At 38.3% G+C, this 19660-nt stretch overlaps 1 protein-coding gene across 1 annotated transcript in view; it reads left to right on the top strand.

The window, feature by feature from the left end:
* CNTNAP2 (contactin associated protein 2) overlaps positions 1-19660 on the top strand; it is a 1817652-nt gene that overhangs the window by 957539 nt on the left and 840453 nt on the right. The window contains exon 9 of the mRNA XM_036328432.1: positions 3473-3622. Within this exon, the coding sequence (XP_036184325.1) occupies positions 3473-3622 (150 nt within the window). The remainder of the gene's footprint in view (positions 1-3472; positions 3623-19660) is intronic.

The following is a 19660-nucleotide window of genomic DNA, read 5'->3' as shown; positions in this document are numbered from 1 at the left end:
GAGGTCCCCAGTTAGATTCCTGGTTAGGGCACATGCCCAGGTTGTGGGTTCAATCCCCAGTAGGAGGCATGCAGGAGGCAGCCAATGGATGTTTCTCTCTCATTGATGTTTCCATCTCTCTCTCCCTTCCTCTCTCTCTAAAGGCAATTAAAATATTTTTATAGAGAAAATACTGAAAGATGTATAGTATGTGATCTTCCAGTACAACAGAAATCTGACAGTGCAAATGCTGAAACTGGATGGTGTCTCAGTTTACGTGCAACCCTCATACTACATGAGACAAGGATATCACCAGAAACTGAGCTCCTGTACAGTGGTGGCAGCAAATTGAAGTGTGTGTGTGTGTGTGTGTCTGTGTGTGTACGTGCACCCATGTGTGCACAGTGGAAGAGAACTCGACTGACCACAGATGCACAGAGGTGGTATAACATATTTTCTTTTTTGTTTTGTTTATTTTTGTGTGTTTGTTGTGAGAATTCAGCCTCTGGAACCAAACAGATATATCTGAATTATAATTTGGAGTTCTGATATTTATTAGCTACAGATGCTTACATTTTATTAGATTCAGTTATCTCACCTACTTATTTGGAAAATATATATCTATATATTTTTTCTGTGAATTATAAGTGAGTTAAATGCAAGTAAAGTGCTTTCCAGAGTGATTGCCCTAGAAAGCTTAGAACAGTGTATCTATAAATACTTGCATATACAGAGACCATGAAATTAGATTCGTCTCTAGAGTGAGCCTTTGGGCTATTACTTTTTTTTAATAACATGCAGATGAAGAAAAATTCAAAGAAGTAGCATATTTTATTTTGAGCAATTAGATAGTTCTTTCCCCCGTTGAAGAATGGGCTTCATTATATTTGCGGCCCATTCCTATCACAGACTGCTGAAGCTTGCCTCTGGATGATTATTAACATGAAAAGTTCAAAATAATAATTGGAACTAAAATGAATAGAAATCACAGTTCAGGCTCAGATGTGGCAGTGGCTGCTATCAACAGACTGCTTTTATCTTCAGTCCAGTGTCTCTAGTAATTAAGTTTCCTGGAGAAAATAAAGTAACCTTTTTATTTTAATCTGATTGGAATAATAGATATTTTGCCATGAACAATTAAGCTGATGATCTTCTTACATAAATTAATTTTGTGAAGAAAAGATTTTCACAGTGATTTTTAGAAAGGCCTTTTGGTCTACCATATAGGACGAGACATTCTGTCAGTAAAAGACATCTTACAAGTGACTTCCTCTGATGTGTGATTATTTAGAATTAAATTTGTGGAATGAACATTTGTAAGATTCATGTACTTGAGATCCTAACCCCAAATTGCATTTTAAAGCAGGGTTTATCACATTGTAAAGGCAAAAACAAAGGCCAGAATCAAAACCAGGCTCTTTTATGGTTAATCCATACTAAACCCAGTTTTGTACTTGAGAGAAAAAACATTATGGTAAAGATACAGGCCAACTACTTGAGAAAGAAGTTTTTCAGTAAACATTACTACTACTTTTCAGACAGCTAACTGATTTTAATTTAATTTTATATTTAACTGCTTTATTGATTTTTAGAGAGAGAGAGAGAAAGAAGGAGAGAGAGAGAGAGAGAGAGAGAGAGAGAGAGAGAGAGAGAGAGAGAAACCCACTTATTTATTGATTTACTTATTTATGCATTCATTGGCTAATTCTTGTATGTGCCCTGACTAGGGATCGAACCTGCAACCTTGGTGTATCTGGATGACACTCTAAGCAGTTGAGGTATCAAGCCAGAGCCTGATTTTAATTTTAGAATAAGGTTTTACATTTGCATAGTCATTTCAGCACAAAGAATTATATTTATCTGTGTATATGTATTATACATATTTCATAGTTTGGAGGTCATTTACTATGTTACTTTAGAGCAAGGAATTTCAATTTCCTCTGTTGAAATGAAATGTGCTCAAATATGTAATACTGAATTAAAATTTGAACATCTAAAATGAATACCTGAGAGGTGATTTTTGTAATGATATTTACCAGTATAATTTGTAATGCTATTTATCAGTAAATACTACCTACATGTGACTATCTCCTAAGTTTCAAAAGGCCTTAATGTTTTTCTTTAAAGTAGCATTCCTGTTTGAGAGGATAAAGCAACCGCTGGTTTATGCTTTTTCTGTCAAGGACCACACAGTCAATAGTTAAGTCATTGCCAGGGAAACGGTCTTTGTAGCTGCTGTTTGTTTTACTCTGTCTATGGCAATGTGTAAACAAGTGAGCGTGCCTGTAGTCCAATAAAACTTTATGTGGACACTGAAATGTGAATTTTATATAATTTTTGCGTGTAAATTAACATTTTTCTTTTATTTATTTTTAATTATTAAAAACGTGAGAATATTTTTAGTTACCAGGCTGCACCAAAATGGACTGCAGAAGCCTGCCTGTTGGTCTGTAAGCTTTGCTTTGCAGACCTCAGACCAGAGCCTGGGAGCCGTCATCAGCATTTTATTGATTTACTCTCATTCCATTTTTTGAGGCCTTTACCTGCTAGGATTATCTTCAAGTTACTTCTACCTGTGGACTCTACATTATTCTACCTGGAGCCGACTAACACAAAATCACTTCCCTTGACAGAGCACAGAACTGTAAAGGTCAAAGAAAGCCATTCTGACCCTCATAAACTTCTCTGTCTCTTTGTGTTTCTTAAACTCTTTCCAGATATTTATGTTTGGTGGCCATTCTCTATATGCTCCTTAATTTTCTAATTATTATTCATAAAATAAACTCATTAAACAGAAACTTTATTGCCTGTGTAATGGAGAGCTTGATAGGATTTTTGTTTCCCAAGATCTTTATCCTAAGCATCAATGAAATGTGATTGTTAGGGGTGGGAGTTGTTGATTTATTTTTTTACTTTTTATTTATTTAAATATAACCTATTTCATTATACAGATACCTTATTGGTAAATGATCAGATAATCCTGGTATTGTTTGCCATGCTTATTAGTGGTCAATTAGCACAAATAACTATAAAAATAGTTAATTTCTATCAACTGTACTTTCCATATGTTCTTATTGAGAAAAATTAATAATGCAAAAACAGTTTATAAAAAGAGAGACATTAGACAAAAGTCATAAATCCATTTTATGATGGTAGAGGCTAGTAAAACTAACCAGAAAATAAGTTATTAAATTAAAATGATTCATCATTACCTTCCAAACAACTTTATTTACTTCATTCATTTTCCCAAGTACCACAATGGCACATTAATATTATCTCCTTAAATTGGGTTACATTATTCCTTACTTGGTTCAATACAGAATAAAACATGATGTTAAGTAAACATGAAATATCAATTGTAAGTAGCACTGAATTTTCCTATATTAAGATATAACTAATTTTTACTTATAAAGTTCTAACTGTTGATATTAAATATTGTTTAAACCTGAATCATCTTAAGAAAATAAATTTACTTTTATTTTGTACTTTACAGGTTCTGGGTTGAACGATGGACAGTGGCACGAGGTTCGTTTCCTTGCTAAGGAAAATTTTGCTATCCTCACCATTGATGGAGATGAGGCATCAGCAGTTCGAACTAACAGTCCGCTTCAAGTTAAAACTGGAGAGAAGTACTTCTTCGGAGGTAAAGGACTGCCGTTTTTAAAATCTTTTAACTAATACATTGATAAAAATAGAGTTTCAATGAAGCTTGGTTATGAAGTATTTATATTTGATTCAATGGACACAGTAGATATCAGGAAAATCAGTCATATGCCATTGTGTTAAAATAAGTGGCAAAGCCGAAACCGGTTTGGCTCAGTGGATAGAGCGTCAGCCTGCGGACTGAGAGGTCCCGGGTTCGATTCCGGTCAAGGGCATGTACCTGGGTTGTGGGCACATCCCCGGTGGGGGATGTGCAGGAGGCAGCTGATCGATGTTTCTCTCTCATCGATGTTTCTAACTCTCTCTATCTCTCTCCCTTCCTCTCTGAGAAAAATCAATAAAATATATTTTTAAAAAAAGTGGCAAATTTGTTTCTTCATGATGAAGGTACTAAATGACATCAGCATATTATTCTAGTTCAATTTGTGTATAAAGCATGAGATTCTGAATCTACTCATTTTCATAATACTGTACTCAAAAGTCCTTGAATTCTGTATTTGTCACCTATTCCTGTGTTATTACCCCAAAACTTGGTGGCTTACGCAGCAAGCGTTATCTCACAGTTACTCTAAATGAGGAAGTCAGGGATGGCTTAGCTGGGTTTTCCTGACTCAGGAGGCTCTCTCATGAAGTCATACCCAAGCTATTGGGTGTGGCTACATCATTTGAAGCCTGGATTTGGCTGGATGGTCTGCTTCCAAAAAGGCACACTCACTTGGTTGACAGTCAGTGCTGGTGTTGGCTGGGAGGCCTTAGTTCTCCTTCATGTGGCTCTGATCCTTCAAGAGGCCTCTCCTATAGGTGATTGGACTGAGAGAGAGGGAGCTGGAGAAGGCGGAGAAAAGGAGTAGAGGGAAGGAGCGGGGAAAGGAAAGCCATAGCAAGAGAGAGTTTCCAGGATGTAAGCCAAAGTTTTCTTACAGTTCAATCTTGTAAATGGCATCCCAACAGTTTGGTTATATACAGTTTATTAGAAATGAGTCACTAAATCTAACTCACACGTGAAGGAAGGGATCACACAAGGACACAGGGGTTACTCAGGCCATCTTAGAGACTGCCTGCACACATCTTAGTTCTTAAGTAATGAAAAAATTAATAAGGAGGAGGATTCTCTTAATGATAAATTTTACTATATGTAAGAGAGTGTTGCAGCATAAACTAGAAAGTTTTCTATGTTGAGGAATGCATCCTGGAAGAAAATGATATTTTTTCATTAATGAAATATGGTGACACCTTTTATTAATGTGCTAGGTTTTTTGTCTAGAGCAATATATCTTTTATTAGATTATTGCCTTTCTCATCTTAAATCATGCAACATGAAATCTAAACAAATACACTGCATCATTAGAAAAGGCTTTGGTTTAAACTTTAAAGATATATGTGCACATATATTTGCCTCTAAAATATAGCTATTAATATTCACATATATATTTATCTGCTTATATAAAATAAGTTTCATAGATCATTATATGTATCCATTTTTTTCTGATTATTAGAATCAGTCTACTTTAGAGCAGCCATCTCATACAGGGGTGGGAAAAAGTAGGTTTATAGTTCATTGTGAGTATGTGAAACAGAGCTTATTTTTATATTATTATTTATCAATCATTGCTATTATTTATTTGTATTACAACTGTAAACCTACTTTTAACACCCCTGTGTGTCTTGTTCCCAATTGAATCACCAAGGCTCTACAAAAATTCCTGGAATATATGATGAATAAATAATTGTGAATTAATTAGTAAGTTCTGAAAAATAAGCAAGACAAGCTTTTTATTCCCTGTTCTCTAAAAGAAGAAATAGGAGCCCCAGGAGCTTTACTGACTTGCCACTGAGTTTGTAGCCAGTGCCTGGACTCAAGATCTCTGACTCCTGTACGAGGGAGTGTCTCGCTCTGTGTCATGGTTTGATGATGAGTGACAACTTGGAGACAGAAGTCCTGAGCTAGACCTCTGCATCTGTAATCTTTCATGGCATTTATTGGAAATTAAAACTACCGAAGTTTAAAAAGGCTCATAATAAATAGTTGATGAGTGGATGAAAGTCAGACATCTTATTGATGTGAGAAAAAGCAGCCCAATAGCCCAATAGCCCAACTGGTTTTCCTCCAAAGAGATATTTGATATGATGGGCTTTTGGCCAACAGTTGTTATTGTTGTCATAGAAAATGGATCACTGTAGTCCGTTGGAAAGCTGTTGATAATTCCTACCCATCCAAGTGACAGTGGAATATCTTTGGCCATGGATGAGATTGCTGAAGGTCTAAGGCCCGTTTTGATCTATTTCCATCTAGATGGGTAAGCAAACAGCTATAACCACACATGTATGGCACAGAGCTTATAGGAGATGAGGGCTTTATAGATTGCCACTTACTTACCAATTTTGGTTTTCAAACCAAGCAGTCTGTAGCATGTTTCTTCTCTCTTGGGTTGCTGATCTTACATTAAGAAAAGCTGTCAGCAAATGGTCTTGATGCTCCTTGGTTATATCTTCATTAGCTGAGTCCTCAGGGTGTGTAAAAATTACTAGGGGAACTCCTCACAATTCAAGTTCTCAGGTTCTTCCCCTAGAACATGAAAATGCAAGATGCTGAGAAAGTAAAGAATTCTAAACCTCAAGTGATTCTGACACCACTGGTCTAAGGAAGAGAATTGTAGATGGACCTCAGCCAAGTTGGATGCACATTGTTTTAGATTATTTTTGAAAGACAACATCAACCACTGAAAAGTGAGATAAGTAAGACATAGCTAATTTTTAAATAGCTTTGGCACCTTGAAACAGTGAAATAAAGTCCGAGTCCAAGGTCTAGTGCACAGGTAGATTTTTGTTAAATGAATAATTGTAGCAAGTTGGCACAGCACTGTTGATGCACATGCTTCTATAAGCTCAATGAAGTCCTAGCTCTCTGACTTGCTCTACCTTGAATAACATGTTCTCTTTGGGCAGCTGTAGCATAGTTCTGGAAGCAGGATTCAGCTACACTCAGAGTCGGGCCACAGCAAGCCTCCTAAGTTAGTGGCTGGCACAGGATCAATAAGTGATCCAGACTCTAGAGCAGTGGCTCTCAACCTTTCCAAAGCCGCGACCCTTTAATATAGTTCTTCATGTTGTGGTGACCCCCAATTTCATTGTTACAAATTGAACATAATTAAAGCATAGTGATTAATCATAAAAACAATATGTAATTATATATGTGTTTTCCGATGATCTTAGGCGACCCCTGTGAAAGGGTCGTTCGACCCCCAAAGGGGTCGCGACCCACAGGTAGAGAACTGCTGCTCTAGAGCCTTCTCCCGGGCTCAGGTCACAGGCCTCCCTGGGGTCATACGTCATCATCTTACAGGCTGCAGGTGTCTAGAAAAGATGTTTTGCCAAACTACATATCCTCAGTACCTTTCATTTCACCACTGAGACCTCTTTTCCAATGTCATCTATCATTTTTGCTGATTATCAAACCACTAATTTCACCAAAGAAAACCCACCCTGGCATTCAGTGAGCTGCTTGGAGGAAGAGAGCAGAAATCCTGGTTTCTGAAACAATGCTCAGGACCACCTCAGGCACCTGGCTTCCCGACTAGAACACTGGCTGCCTCTGGGCTGTAACTTGAAACACACACAACCACACAAGTTCATACCGTGTATGCTGAAAATGTTAAAAAAAAAAAAAAGTCACAGATGTTCTAATGAAAGCATCTTCAGAAACATTAGTATAGGGGGAAGAAATATCGACTTTGTTAAAAAAAAATAAAATAAATGAGCTTTGAATTGTGCACGCTTGATTTTGGATCCTGGCTTCACTTTAGTTGATAGATAACTTTAATAATTTGTTCTACTTTCTTCATCTATTACAAGGCAGTAGAATCTGCTTTGTGACATTGCACAGCATGACCTGTTAAACCCAGGGCCTGGCCCTAGGGATGCTAAATAATGACTGCCTTTCCAATTTATCTGGAGACTAATTCACAGAGACAACACTTCCCCACCCCCAGGGAAGATTCCAGATTTCACACCCTGTGCTTCTCCAAAGCCTCTCACCAACTTCTCCACTACTCAGAGTGTTTCCTCATTAAACACAAATTGTTTTCCTGCTAGCTGAAAGTTTTACCTAAAGGTCTCCTGCCCTCAAGTACTTGGTGACAGAGGCTAAAACATGTTCCCGCTTTGTTTGTTCTGAATTTAAGTCCTAGCCATGCAGCTGCTTTTGCATGGACTGCCCCGCTGTTTCACACCCCTGTGAGGTTTTATCTCCTGTGCCTGTTCTGCACTAATCCCAGGGAAGATCTTGGTTCTCCTCAGTAACACTCATGATCAGATATTTCAGCACAAAGAGTTTTTTGCCTTGTTCTTTCCTGGGAATAAACAGAAAAAGAAAGTTTAAGGTAGGATATTTCTTCAGCAAAATATAGTTTAGCTGCTTTAACTCTTCCTCTACTGCTCACCTGGAATTCCTTTTGTTAACACTTTATTAACTTTAATAGTCAAATAATAATAAAATAATTAATTTATGTATTAACTGCTTGCTTGGTAATAAGCTTTCTGATCCTGGCCTGGGGCCATGGTAATAGGAGAGTGGAAAGATTTTTAAATTTCTAAATTGTCTTAGGATTGGCATTTTTTATTATCCCTGTTGTTTTCATTTAAAAAGAGAAGAGGAGAGGTAAAAAGTTCCAATGCCAGCCAGTCTTATTGAAAGGGAGTTGTAAGGAACACAGTGGGAGGTGGCAGCTCTGAAGAAAGTGCCAATCCTTGCCCAGCCAATCAATGATTCTCTCTCATCATTGATGTTTCTCTCTCCCTCCCCCTTCCTCTCTGAAATCAATAAAGATATATTTAAAAAATTAAAAGATCACATCCCTTTCCAGGTACACATCTAAACTGGTGCAGAGCCCTTTAATCCCACTGAATACAGTTAGTAGTTACATGTACAAGAGGCCAGAGGATTTCTTATCCCCACCTGGACTGTCAGTTTCTGCCACACATGCCTCCCCCAGTAAACATTAGGTAAGAGACACTGATTGTGCTGGTCTAGAACAGCTGATCATATCAAAATCAGGGATAAGATTCCATTATTATGGCAGATATAACTTTTCAGGATCTTGAAGATAAAAATAATTGTTTATTGGGTCAGGTTCCATGTTTTATCTGAGTGCAATATATGTATATGACTAAGGGGTAGCAGAGCCAGGGTTTAAGTAATTTCATTTACTAAATATTTACTGAAACGTGGCAATATTATTTGTGCTGAAGCAGTAAACCAATAAGAAAAAAAAAAACAGAAAAAAAACCTTGCTCTCAGAAGGTTACATTCCAGTAGAGATTACTAACAAATTCACAAATTGAGTCTATTCGGGAGACAGTGAATGAGGGCAGGCGATGGGAAGTTCTTGGGGAAGGGGCTGATAAGGATGGCCATTCAAAATAATGTGGCAGGGAAAGCCCCACTGAAGGTGGGATATGAGCAAAGAGCAAGGAGGTGAAGGAACAGATTTGGAGGAGCGAGGGGTAGGGGCAACCCTGGAAGAGGGAAAGGAAGTGTAACATGATGTGAAGCTGAGGAGCTTGTGGGGAGTGTGATAATTATTATTATCATGAGGATCAGGGGTCTGGCAGGGCTTTGGGAATGTGCGTAGGCAGAGGCGGGACTATGAAGTCTTTGACTAAGTGAGATGGAAAGTCAAGTCCATATCAGCCTGGCATCAGATAGAAGTTCGTCTATGAAAGCACTCAGAATCAGGAAGGTCTTCTAACGTGAAGGCTGAGACAGATTTGGAAACCAAGGGGCAGGCGGTAGTAATAGATACCATTTATTGCACATTCACTGTTTGTGGGAAGTTGTATCTATAACTTTTTTCCCCATCGTTATTGAGGTACATTTGATAACTAAAAACTGTATGTATTTTTAAAAAATAAAATAAAATGACCTCTCAAGCCACTGTTTTGAAAAAAGACCACAGCTAAATGAGAGGGAGAGGGCAATGGTGACTGTAGCAATAATCCAGGTAAAGAGATGGACTAGGTTGTAGCTGGGTGAGGGCCATATGTGGGGGCTGGGTCGAAGAACGATCAATTCTGAAAACAATCTTTGGAAGTCAAGCCAGCAGGACTTGCCCACAGTGGGACATGGGCTGTGACATAGGAAAAGGAATCAAGAATAACACCGGTCTGCCTGATAAAAAGCCTCGGGCTTTCCCTTCCTGCCATTCCACACTTCCTCCTTCCCCTTCTAAACTTTGGGGTCCAGTTGCCAGTGTTTCCCTAAAGATTGCTTCCAACCTGTGCATCCTAAACTACTGAATGTGTTGTTGTCCATGCAGGAACCTGTCATTCCTCCTCGGAAACTATGAGGATCATGAACCACCTCCCCCTCCACATGCACGCACGCGTGCGCGCACACACACACACACACACACACACACACACACACACACACTCTCACTCTCACAGTTTGTTCTTTTTACTGCACCACACATGAGATATATCAGGGTCAAGAGTCTACTGATTTAAAACCATCTCAGGTAAAATAAATTCCAATAAGTCTCCAATTTGGGGACCACACCACCATTCGGAAAGGCAATTGGAGAATCCTGACTCAAAGCATGAAATCAATGGCCTCTTGAAATATTAGTTCACATATAACCTCCTCGTTCCTAGACTTCCAGCTTGAAAGTATGTCCTGATTGTAATCTTTTCCTCTTGGTCTACTTTCCATTTATGGTCCAACTCTACTGAAACTGGAGGGGGTTAAGAAATAAACTATTAATTACCTTTTGAGAAATAAAATGGAAGTTAACCATTACCTATATTTATATAGTGCTGGATATCATTTATTATTATTAAAATAGGTGGGTGCCCCATATTCTGTATAATTTGCCTCTCTTTGAAATACTAATTTAGTATTAATGGTAGAGTCACTTTTTCTGACCAACTAACAATTTATTAAATTTTAAAATAACAAATGAGGAAATCACAAGTTAGAGATGACTGTAAATTGTTAATAGTGTATTTGATGTGGATTGGCTAACATTATGTAATCATTGGAATTCATTTTTCTTTTATTGCTTTTGAACCCATCAATTAATTTTTTGTTCATATTGATTTTTATCGTTCCTTTATTATTTCACCCTGGCTCATTATTAAATGTGATTTTTCCCTTTTTTTTTTTTTTTTGCCAGAGGGGGTTGGTCTTCCCTTATTGTAGTGAGTTAACCTAGTAACTCTTTCTCAATTATTAGTTTCTGAAACAGAATCTGATTGTACATAAACAAATGCATGCTCATTTAAATATTCAGATCAGTATTTGTTATTCTATCCAAATTCTTTCTGCACTTAAAAAGAAAATGCAATTTCAAGCTATTTCTTTCCATTATAGGAACACTAACAGGGAGAAATTTTTCTCTTTCAGTCCAATTCCCAAAGAAATTTTGGTTGTTTTAGTTTATTTTCCAATTATGTGCATAAAAGAAATGGGCAGAGAAGAGGAAGGGAGGAAACTAAGATGGCGGCATAGATAAACACCGGGAAATTTCTGCTTCCCACAACAATCGATAAATGCATCAAAAACACAAGGTGGACATCATCCAGAGCTACAGGAGGGCTGGCTGAGTGTAAATTCTACAACTAGAAGGAGAGAAAAGCACACTGCGAGCGGGAGGAGCTGCGGAGGTGGCGTGCAGAGGTACGGGGGCTCGCGCACGGAAAGGGTCTGGCGCCTGAGGACGCGGCTGTCTTTTTGAATCCGGAGGGAGACACAAGCTCCCGACGGCTCTGAAATCCGGTTCCGGGAAGTCTCTGGGGACCCAGGGCTCATACGGGGAAATACTGGACTGTCTGGCAGCGGGCGAGCTTGAGAGCGGCTTTCCCTCAGAGGTGCTTGCAGCCGTTGCCGGGACACTGGGACTCGCGACTCCTTAGGGCAGGGCTGAGGCTCCGCCATAGCTGCTTTCTCAGCCCTTTGATTCCTTGAGACCCCGCCCCACCCAGGCTGCGGCAGAGGCTTTTGCATATGAATGCCCCGGCCATTTGCAACCTGTAATTACCTAACCGCAGCCGGGCCAGATAGACTCAGAGCTTCCAAGAGAAGGCCCAGGCCCCACAGCGGCTTGCATTGCTACACAGCTGAGCATCATCAGGGCAGCTGATTCTCGCTGCCAATTGCCCTGGAGGTCAATTCCTCCCAGTGATCCTACAACAACCAAGGCATAGCTACAACAAGACTGTGCACAAAGCCCATGAGGGGGTGCACCAAGAGTGTCCACCTCAGGTAACTGGGGAGGCTGAGCTACTGGGCCCTACAGGACACCTAGCACACAAAGCCACTCTATCAACACAGGGAAGCAACCAAAATGCGGAGACAAAGAAACAGGTCACAAATGGCAGAAATGGAGGAAAGCAAACGATTGGATATAGAGTTTAAGGCCACGGTTATAAGGTTTTTCAAGAATTTTATGGAAACCGCCGATAAATTTAATGAATCCCTCAATAAGTATAGGGAGACCATGGAGGACATGAAAAAGGACCAACTAGAAATTAAGCATACACTGACTGAAATAAAGAATAATTTACAGAGATCCAGCAGCAGAAAAGAGGATCCCAAGAATCAAGTCAAAGATTTGAAATACAAAGAAACAAAAAATACCCAACCGAAAAAGAAAAAAGAAAAGAGATTCCAAAAATATGAAGATAGTGTAAGGAACCTCTGGGACAACTTCAAGCGTACCAACATCAGAATTATAGGGGTACCAGAAGGAGAGAGAGGGCAAGATATTGAAAACCTTTTTGAAGAAATAATGACAGAAAACTTCCCCTACCTGGTGAAAGAAATGGACTTACAAGTCCAGGAAGCGCAGAGAACCCCAAACAAAAGGAATCCAAGGAGGACCACACCAAGACACATCATAATTAAAATGCCAAGAGCAAAAGATAAAGAGAGAATCTTAAAAGCAGCAAGAGAAAGACAGTCAGTTACCTACAAGGGAGTACCCATACGACTGTCAGCTGATTTCTCAACAGAAACCATGCAGGCCAGAAGAGAGTGGCAAGAAATATTCAAAGTGATGAATAGCAAGAACCTGCAACCAAGATTACTTTATCCAGCAAAGCTATCATTCAGAATAGAAGGTCAGATAAAGAGCTTCACGGATAAGAAAAAGCTAAAGGAGTTCATCACCACCAAACCAGCATTATATGAAATGCTGAAAGGTATTCTTTAAGAAGAGGAAGAAGAAAAAGGAACTCTTACCATTTGCCACAGCATGGATGGAACTTGAGAGCGGATAAATACCACAGGATCTCACTCATTTGTGGAATATAATGAACAACATAAGCTGATGAACAAGGACTGATCCAGAGACGGAGAGGCATTGATTGGACTGTCGGGACTTGGAGGGAAGGTAGGGGAGGGTGGGGGTAAGGGGGAAAGATCAACCAAAGGACTTATATGCAAGCATATAGGCCTAACCAATGGACATGGACAACGGGGGGGTGAGGGCATGAGCGGGGGTGGGGGGCGTGGGGGGTAGAGGGTAACGTGGGGACAAGGACACATATGTAATATCTTAATCAATAAAAATATATATAAAAAAAAAAGAAGAGTAAGGGAATTGCACAATGAAATTAAACACATTAACCTCATCCGAAAGGAAAGTATTCATTATGTAGTCCCCAATTCCAAGGACCATTTCATATCCCCAATAATAAAATTTGACTAAAGCTATGATTTTGGTTAATTATCACTAGAATTATTGTGATATTCTATATGCCTTTGCCTTTTTCCTATGACTAGCTTGAATTGGGAATATTTAAACTTAAGAGAGGAGTTTAAGTAGTTTTTCAAATAAAAAAAAATCATGAAATTATGAAAACTTTGACTTGCAAGAATTGTCTTAACCCTGTGACTATTTATCCCTGCATACTCTGCTTTCTTGCCTCCTTACATTAATTTTTCTACTTTAAAAACTCTGGACTAAGAACATAATGTTCTGAGTGTGGAAATAATACAGATATCCCTACAAAGATGTAAATCAAAATATTATTTCTCTGTGTGCATGTTTTAGGAATTATCTCCCATATCTGAATTGCTCTGAAGTTGAAAAAAAAATTGACCAAATTTTAAAATTGACTTGTATGTCTGGTGCAAATGTGTGATATATGTCAAGTTTTTACTTGTAGACCATAACTATTTCTCCTGCTTATTCCATGTAGTTAATTTTATAATGCTTTACCCCCAAAATGAAGCAATTTATACTTTCCCTTTTCATGAGTAATGCTTCAGTTCGATGCTGTAAAGATCAGAGGTTAAGACAATTAGACTTTGGAAAGTATTGGGCACAATAACTCTGAAGGATAATGAGGTTAAAGAGAAGGAGTTGGTCTGACACCTGAGGAGGAAAGAGGGAAGGATAAAGTTTGCATAGGAGCCCGGATTGTATCTGTGCTGGGATAGTGCTGGTTGGCTGTGGTCCACCAAAATTACCTGTTAGAATCCCATGTCACATAGAAATGGTCTGACTCGAGTTCTCTTGCCATGTTGAGTAATTGACTGGTGCAGGGTGGGGGAATATGGGCTCAACAGGAGGGCATCTGTGGACTCTAAATGGACCAGCCAACTGTGACCCTCAAAGAGGAAAGGAGATGTGACCTGCAGCCCTTCTTGGCCACCAAAAGTTATTGGGTAATCCAAATAAGAAAAAACAAAAGATCTAGGGAGTTCTTTCTAGCAATTCTTTACAAACCAGAGAAGTTTTTTTGTGGTGGTTGTTTTCTAATAAAATTGGTATTTCTGTTTATATTTCTGATTTGCCTTGGCTGAATGAATAGAAGAAATTATTTTAAAGTACTGATTTTTAAAAATTGCTGAAAATTCAAATAATAATATGTGCAGAAACAAAACTGAAATGGAATCCAGTGTCCACAATTGGGCTCATCTGCTATCATTTATTTTTGTTTGCCTGTTTTTTTTGTTTTTTTTTTTTCCTTTAGATAGTCAATTATTTCTATGTAAACTTCTCCCTTTGAACTAGGAAGTAAGTTCTTTCTGAGTGTGTGACTCCTCCCTCCCGCCGCCTCCCCCCCCCCCCCCCCCCGCCCAACACACACACCCTGGTCATTGTTGAGTTTTTAAAGAAGATGGCAGACTTAAAAATAAGCAAGCAATGGGCGAAGGACCTAAATAGACACTTTTCAAAAGTGGACATTCAGAAAGCCAAGAGACATATGAAAACATGCTCAAAGTCATTAATCATCCTAGAGATGCAAATCAAAACAATAATGAGGTACCATCTCACACCTGTCAGAATGGCTATCATCAACAAATCAAGCAACAAGTGCTGGCGAGGATGTGGAGAAAAAGGAACACTCATGCACTGCTGGTGGGAATGCAGACTGGTGCAGCCACTATGGAAGATAGTATGGAGTTTCCTCAAAAAGTTAAAAATGGAACTCCCATTTGACCCAGTGATCCCACTTCTAGGAATATATCCCAAGAAACCAGAAACACCAATCAGAAAGGATATATGCACCCCTATGTTCATAGAAGCACAATTCACCATAGCTAAGATCTGGAAAGAGCCTAAGTGCCCATCAGTAGATGAATGGATTAGGAAACTGTGGTACATCTACACAATGGAATACTATGCTGCTGTAAAAAAGAAGGAATTCTTACCATTTGCAACAGCATGGATGGAACTGGAGAGCATTATGCTAAGTGAAATAGGCCAGTCAATGAAAGAAAAATATCACATGATCTCACTCATTTATGGATAATAAAGACCATTATAAACTGATGAACAAAAATAGATACAGAGGCAGAGCAACATCGAACAGACTGTCAAACTACAGCCGGAAGGCTGGGGAGGGTTGGGGGGGTGGGTAAGAGATCAACCAAAGGACTTGTATGCATGCATATAAGCATAACCAATGGACACAATACACTGGGGGATAGGGGAGGCCAGGGGAAGGTCAAGGGGAGAGAAAAAAAAAAAGGAGACATATATAATACTCTTTGTAATACTTTAAGCCAGCAGTTCTCAACCTGTGGGTCGCGACCCCTTTGGCGGTCGAACAACCCTTTCACAGGGGTCGCCTAAGACCATACTGCATATCAGATATTTACATTATGATTCATAACAGTAGCAACATTACAGTTATGAAGTAGCAACGAAAATAATTTTATGGTTGGGTCACAACATGAGGAACTATATTTAAAGGGCCAGAAGGTTGAGAACCACTGCTTAAGCAATAAAAAATAATTTTTTTTTTTTAAATAAGCAAGCATTTTTTCAGTCTGATTCATCCACTAATCCAGTGGTTCTCAACCTTGGCTGCACATTAGAATCACCTGGGAATCTTTTTAAAATCCTGATTTCTGGGCCTTTTTTGCTGCTTTTTTTACTAATGTTGTGGCCCCACCCCATAACAGAGAAACAGAATTTCCGGAGGATGAGGCCCAGAAATCAGGATTTTTAAAATAATTCCCAAGTGATTCTAATATGCAGCCAAGGTTGAGAACCACTGCACTAATCAAATAGAATCTTTGCTAAAATCTCACTTTTTAAAATTAACATTTTGGCAGGAGTTTGCAGGTGGTGGTGGGGGGTGGGGAGCAGGACTGGAGGCTCTGCTTGCCCAGCTTAGTAGCCAGCTATCCCTCAAATAACTAAGAATTATTATCCACTCTCCAAGGAAACTTTATAGTAATTAGGAATTTATAAGTCTCTGGCCTTTAAGGCTCTAAAAAAGGATGAATCTCTTGTAGGGAAATTCTGAGTCTTTTTTAGTATAGAGTGGGGAGGAGGATTTGAGGTATTAGGACAAAAACTTCCTAGGTGTTCAAGTCAGATGTATTCAGAGTCTGGCCCTAATTTTTTTTTTTTTATCATTTTCACACACTTTCCATCAAAACATCCCTAAGGCTCTCCAATATCTGGCTCTTCTGATCTCCCTTCCCTGCAGTTAAACATAATGAGTGCAGAAAATGCTACAGCACCTCCTCCAGCAAACCTGATCTGTAGGCACAGACAGGTTCTCTAGCTCTGGTTCACAAAATGCCTAAGGTTGGGAAGAGAGGCCTCCTCTGCTTTCTCAAACCCGTACTGGATCAAAGAGTGTGCAAATATGAAATTTGAATGAGGATGTTCTCTGCCAGCGGTGGACCATGTGAAATTCCTACCAGGGAAAATCTAGATGTCTCAGAACATCTCCAATAAAACAAAATCCTTTAATACCATCAGAATTTGTTCTATTATTCATGGCTATTGCACAAACTAAGTGATGTGACTCTTGAATTCAATAGGTATACATGGTTTTAGGGTTAATATTTCAAAGAAAAGAATTTATGGAATGTAGAAGGAGAATGGCTCTTAGAATACCTATAGTTAATACTATATGTGGAAATAATGTTTGCGAAAGATCAAAAGGCAAGAGAAATGTCAGTTGGGCTTCAGGGTGGAATTCAGAGTGAGCAGGCTGAATGAAGCAGGGAGGACACTTAGAAGTAGAAGTAATTCTGTTAGTTGCCAGGCTAGTGCAAAAGTTAACCTCTGATTCAAAGACCGTTAGGTGGAAATCTTTGTATTTACTATGATAAATGCATGTTTTTGAATACCTTCATACACATAAGGATTTTCTATGGCTCCTCTTTAAAAAGAGTGTCAGGCTCATCCTTAATAAAAATTTGACTCAGTAGGTCTGAGGTAGGGTCAATGCATTTTAACCAAGCATCCAGGTGACTTCTGTTTGTTTGTTTTTTATGAACTATTTATTGTGATTCACATAGCACAAAATTCACTATTTACAGTGTAGAATTTAGTGGTTTTTAGTATTTTTTGCAGAGATGTGTACCACCATCACAATCTAATTTTAGGTCTTTTTTCTGATTCCAAGTAGAAAGCTCTGGCTCATTAGGAGTCCCTCCACATTCTCCAATAACATCCCCCAGCCCTAGGCAGCCCCTAATCTACTTTCTGTCTATAGGTTTGCCAATTCTGGGCATTTTATAAAAATTGAAACACATTTTAGGTTTTTTGTTTTGTTTTTACTGGCTTCTTCAATTAACATATTGTTTTTAAGGTCTATTCAATTGTACCATTAACAGTACTTTATTTCTATCTATCTGCAAATAATATTCCATTGTATGGATATACTACATTATATTTATCCATTCATCAATTGATGGACCTTTGGGTTGTTTTCACTCTTTTGCTATTAAGAATAATGCTGCCATGAATATTTGTGTACAATTTTTTTGGCATGCGCATTTGTCCTTCTTTCTCTTGAGTATAAACCTAGGAGTGATAGTCCTGGGTCACATGATAATTCTATATTTAATATCTTAAGGAACTGCTGAACTATTTGCTGGGTGATCTCAACCTTGGTTCCTTCTCCACACTTTGAGAAACACTAATTTAGGCAATAACTTGGGTATCAGGATGCAAAAGGAAAATAAATATTTGTTGGATTCTGATAATAAAAATCCTGGTTTCCATAAAATGACAACATTAAAAAATAATAAAGTGCTGGATAATGACGTGAGGTGAATGTCATTAAGTGGAAAGTTAGAAATATGAAAGAAAAAATTAGGGAGAAAACAAAAGATCTCTAAAATTAAAGAAAGATGCTCTTGTTAGGTGATGATATGGAGAAAGAAAAGTAGGAAGAGTAAAGTGTATCTTAGTAAGACTTATTTATAAACACAAAGGAAAATTTTTAAAACATGATTGAATTTCAAAAGGGTATCATGGAGAGGATAAGACCTGATTTAAATTAGCTAAAAACAGAACAAGAAACATAAAAGTAAGGGAATGGGAGGGAAATAATAAAATTTGTTAGGTTTATTAAAGTACCAATGGACAAAATAAGAATCTCTTAACATAACACAGTATTTGAATGTATTTTTATTATTAAAGTCGCTAATATTTTTTTCAATTAACAAAACATGTTTTTTGCCCATTGGTTTTGCTTTCTGGAATGAGACATCCACAAACATGATGTCTCTGTTTAATAAAAGAAGCCTCCTTATTGTATCAATAATTTCAGAATTTTTAGTTAATCATGCTTCTTCTATTTAAAAAAAAATTAAGTGCACATTTATATTGTTGGGGAAGTTCATCTCTGAGGATAAGTCAATAATATAATAAATAGTAAACATCGACAACAATTAAATGCATTTTCCCATTTTTTGATTTTTCAAGTGATACCAACCCAGAATCTCATTAGTTATTACATCCAGCTCAAATCCAGTTCTCTGAGTGATGTGTAGCCCTTTCTATTAGGTCAAGATTTGGTTCTTTGTGGCCTAGTGACCTGATAACTGCAGTACACACTCTTCTTTTGAAGATAAATGCATGAGAATCATACAGCCATCACTGGTCCGTAGCAATTTTCAAATCTTGCTAGACAGCAAGAGCAAAGGGTCAGAGTATTTTTTTCCAATGCCCTCTGTGATCCAAGTTTCACTCTCTGAGAGGTCCCTCCTAGTGCATTGTTCTACATGGCCTTATCTGGAAAGGTCATTCAGATTGTGCCCTTCAGGTGGGTCCCATCCTTTCATAGCTGACTCCTGCTAAGGCGGATATGGTTCCTAAAACTGCTTTAGTCATGTGACTTTTGCAGGCCATGTTTATGGTTTCCTTGGCAATATAATTCCCTCCGAAATATGGCAGTCTTCTATTTTTTTTAAAGATAGGTCTGTGTGCAAGTAACCATATGCAAGTATCTGTTTTTGACGTGTTTTAAGCGTCCCTATATTCTGCCAGTTCCCAATGGAGGTGTGCCACTCTCATCCTTCCTTTGCCTCCCCCTCCTCCTTTCAACCTTCAGGCTCTGAGAAAGAATGACCTTGTTTGGATTTTTTTTCTTTCATGTATTCATTTTATTTTCATCTATTTAACATTCATAGTAGGTAGTACATGACAGAAATCTGCTGGAGATCATATATTTGCAGCAAATATGGGTTAGATACTAATATAACAAGTCCTAATGAATGAGAAGCTCTGTTCTCTTCCCTAAATTTTCAGTTTTACTC

This window comes from Myotis myotis, unplaced genomic scaffold (assembly GCF_014108235.1).
Source record: "Myotis myotis isolate mMyoMyo1 unplaced genomic scaffold, mMyoMyo1.p scaffold_m19_p_11, whole genome shotgun sequence".
Lineage (NCBI taxonomy): Eukaryota > Metazoa > Chordata > Mammalia > Chiroptera > Vespertilionidae > Myotis > Myotis myotis.
This window is presented reverse-complemented; position numbering and strand designations above follow the sequence as displayed.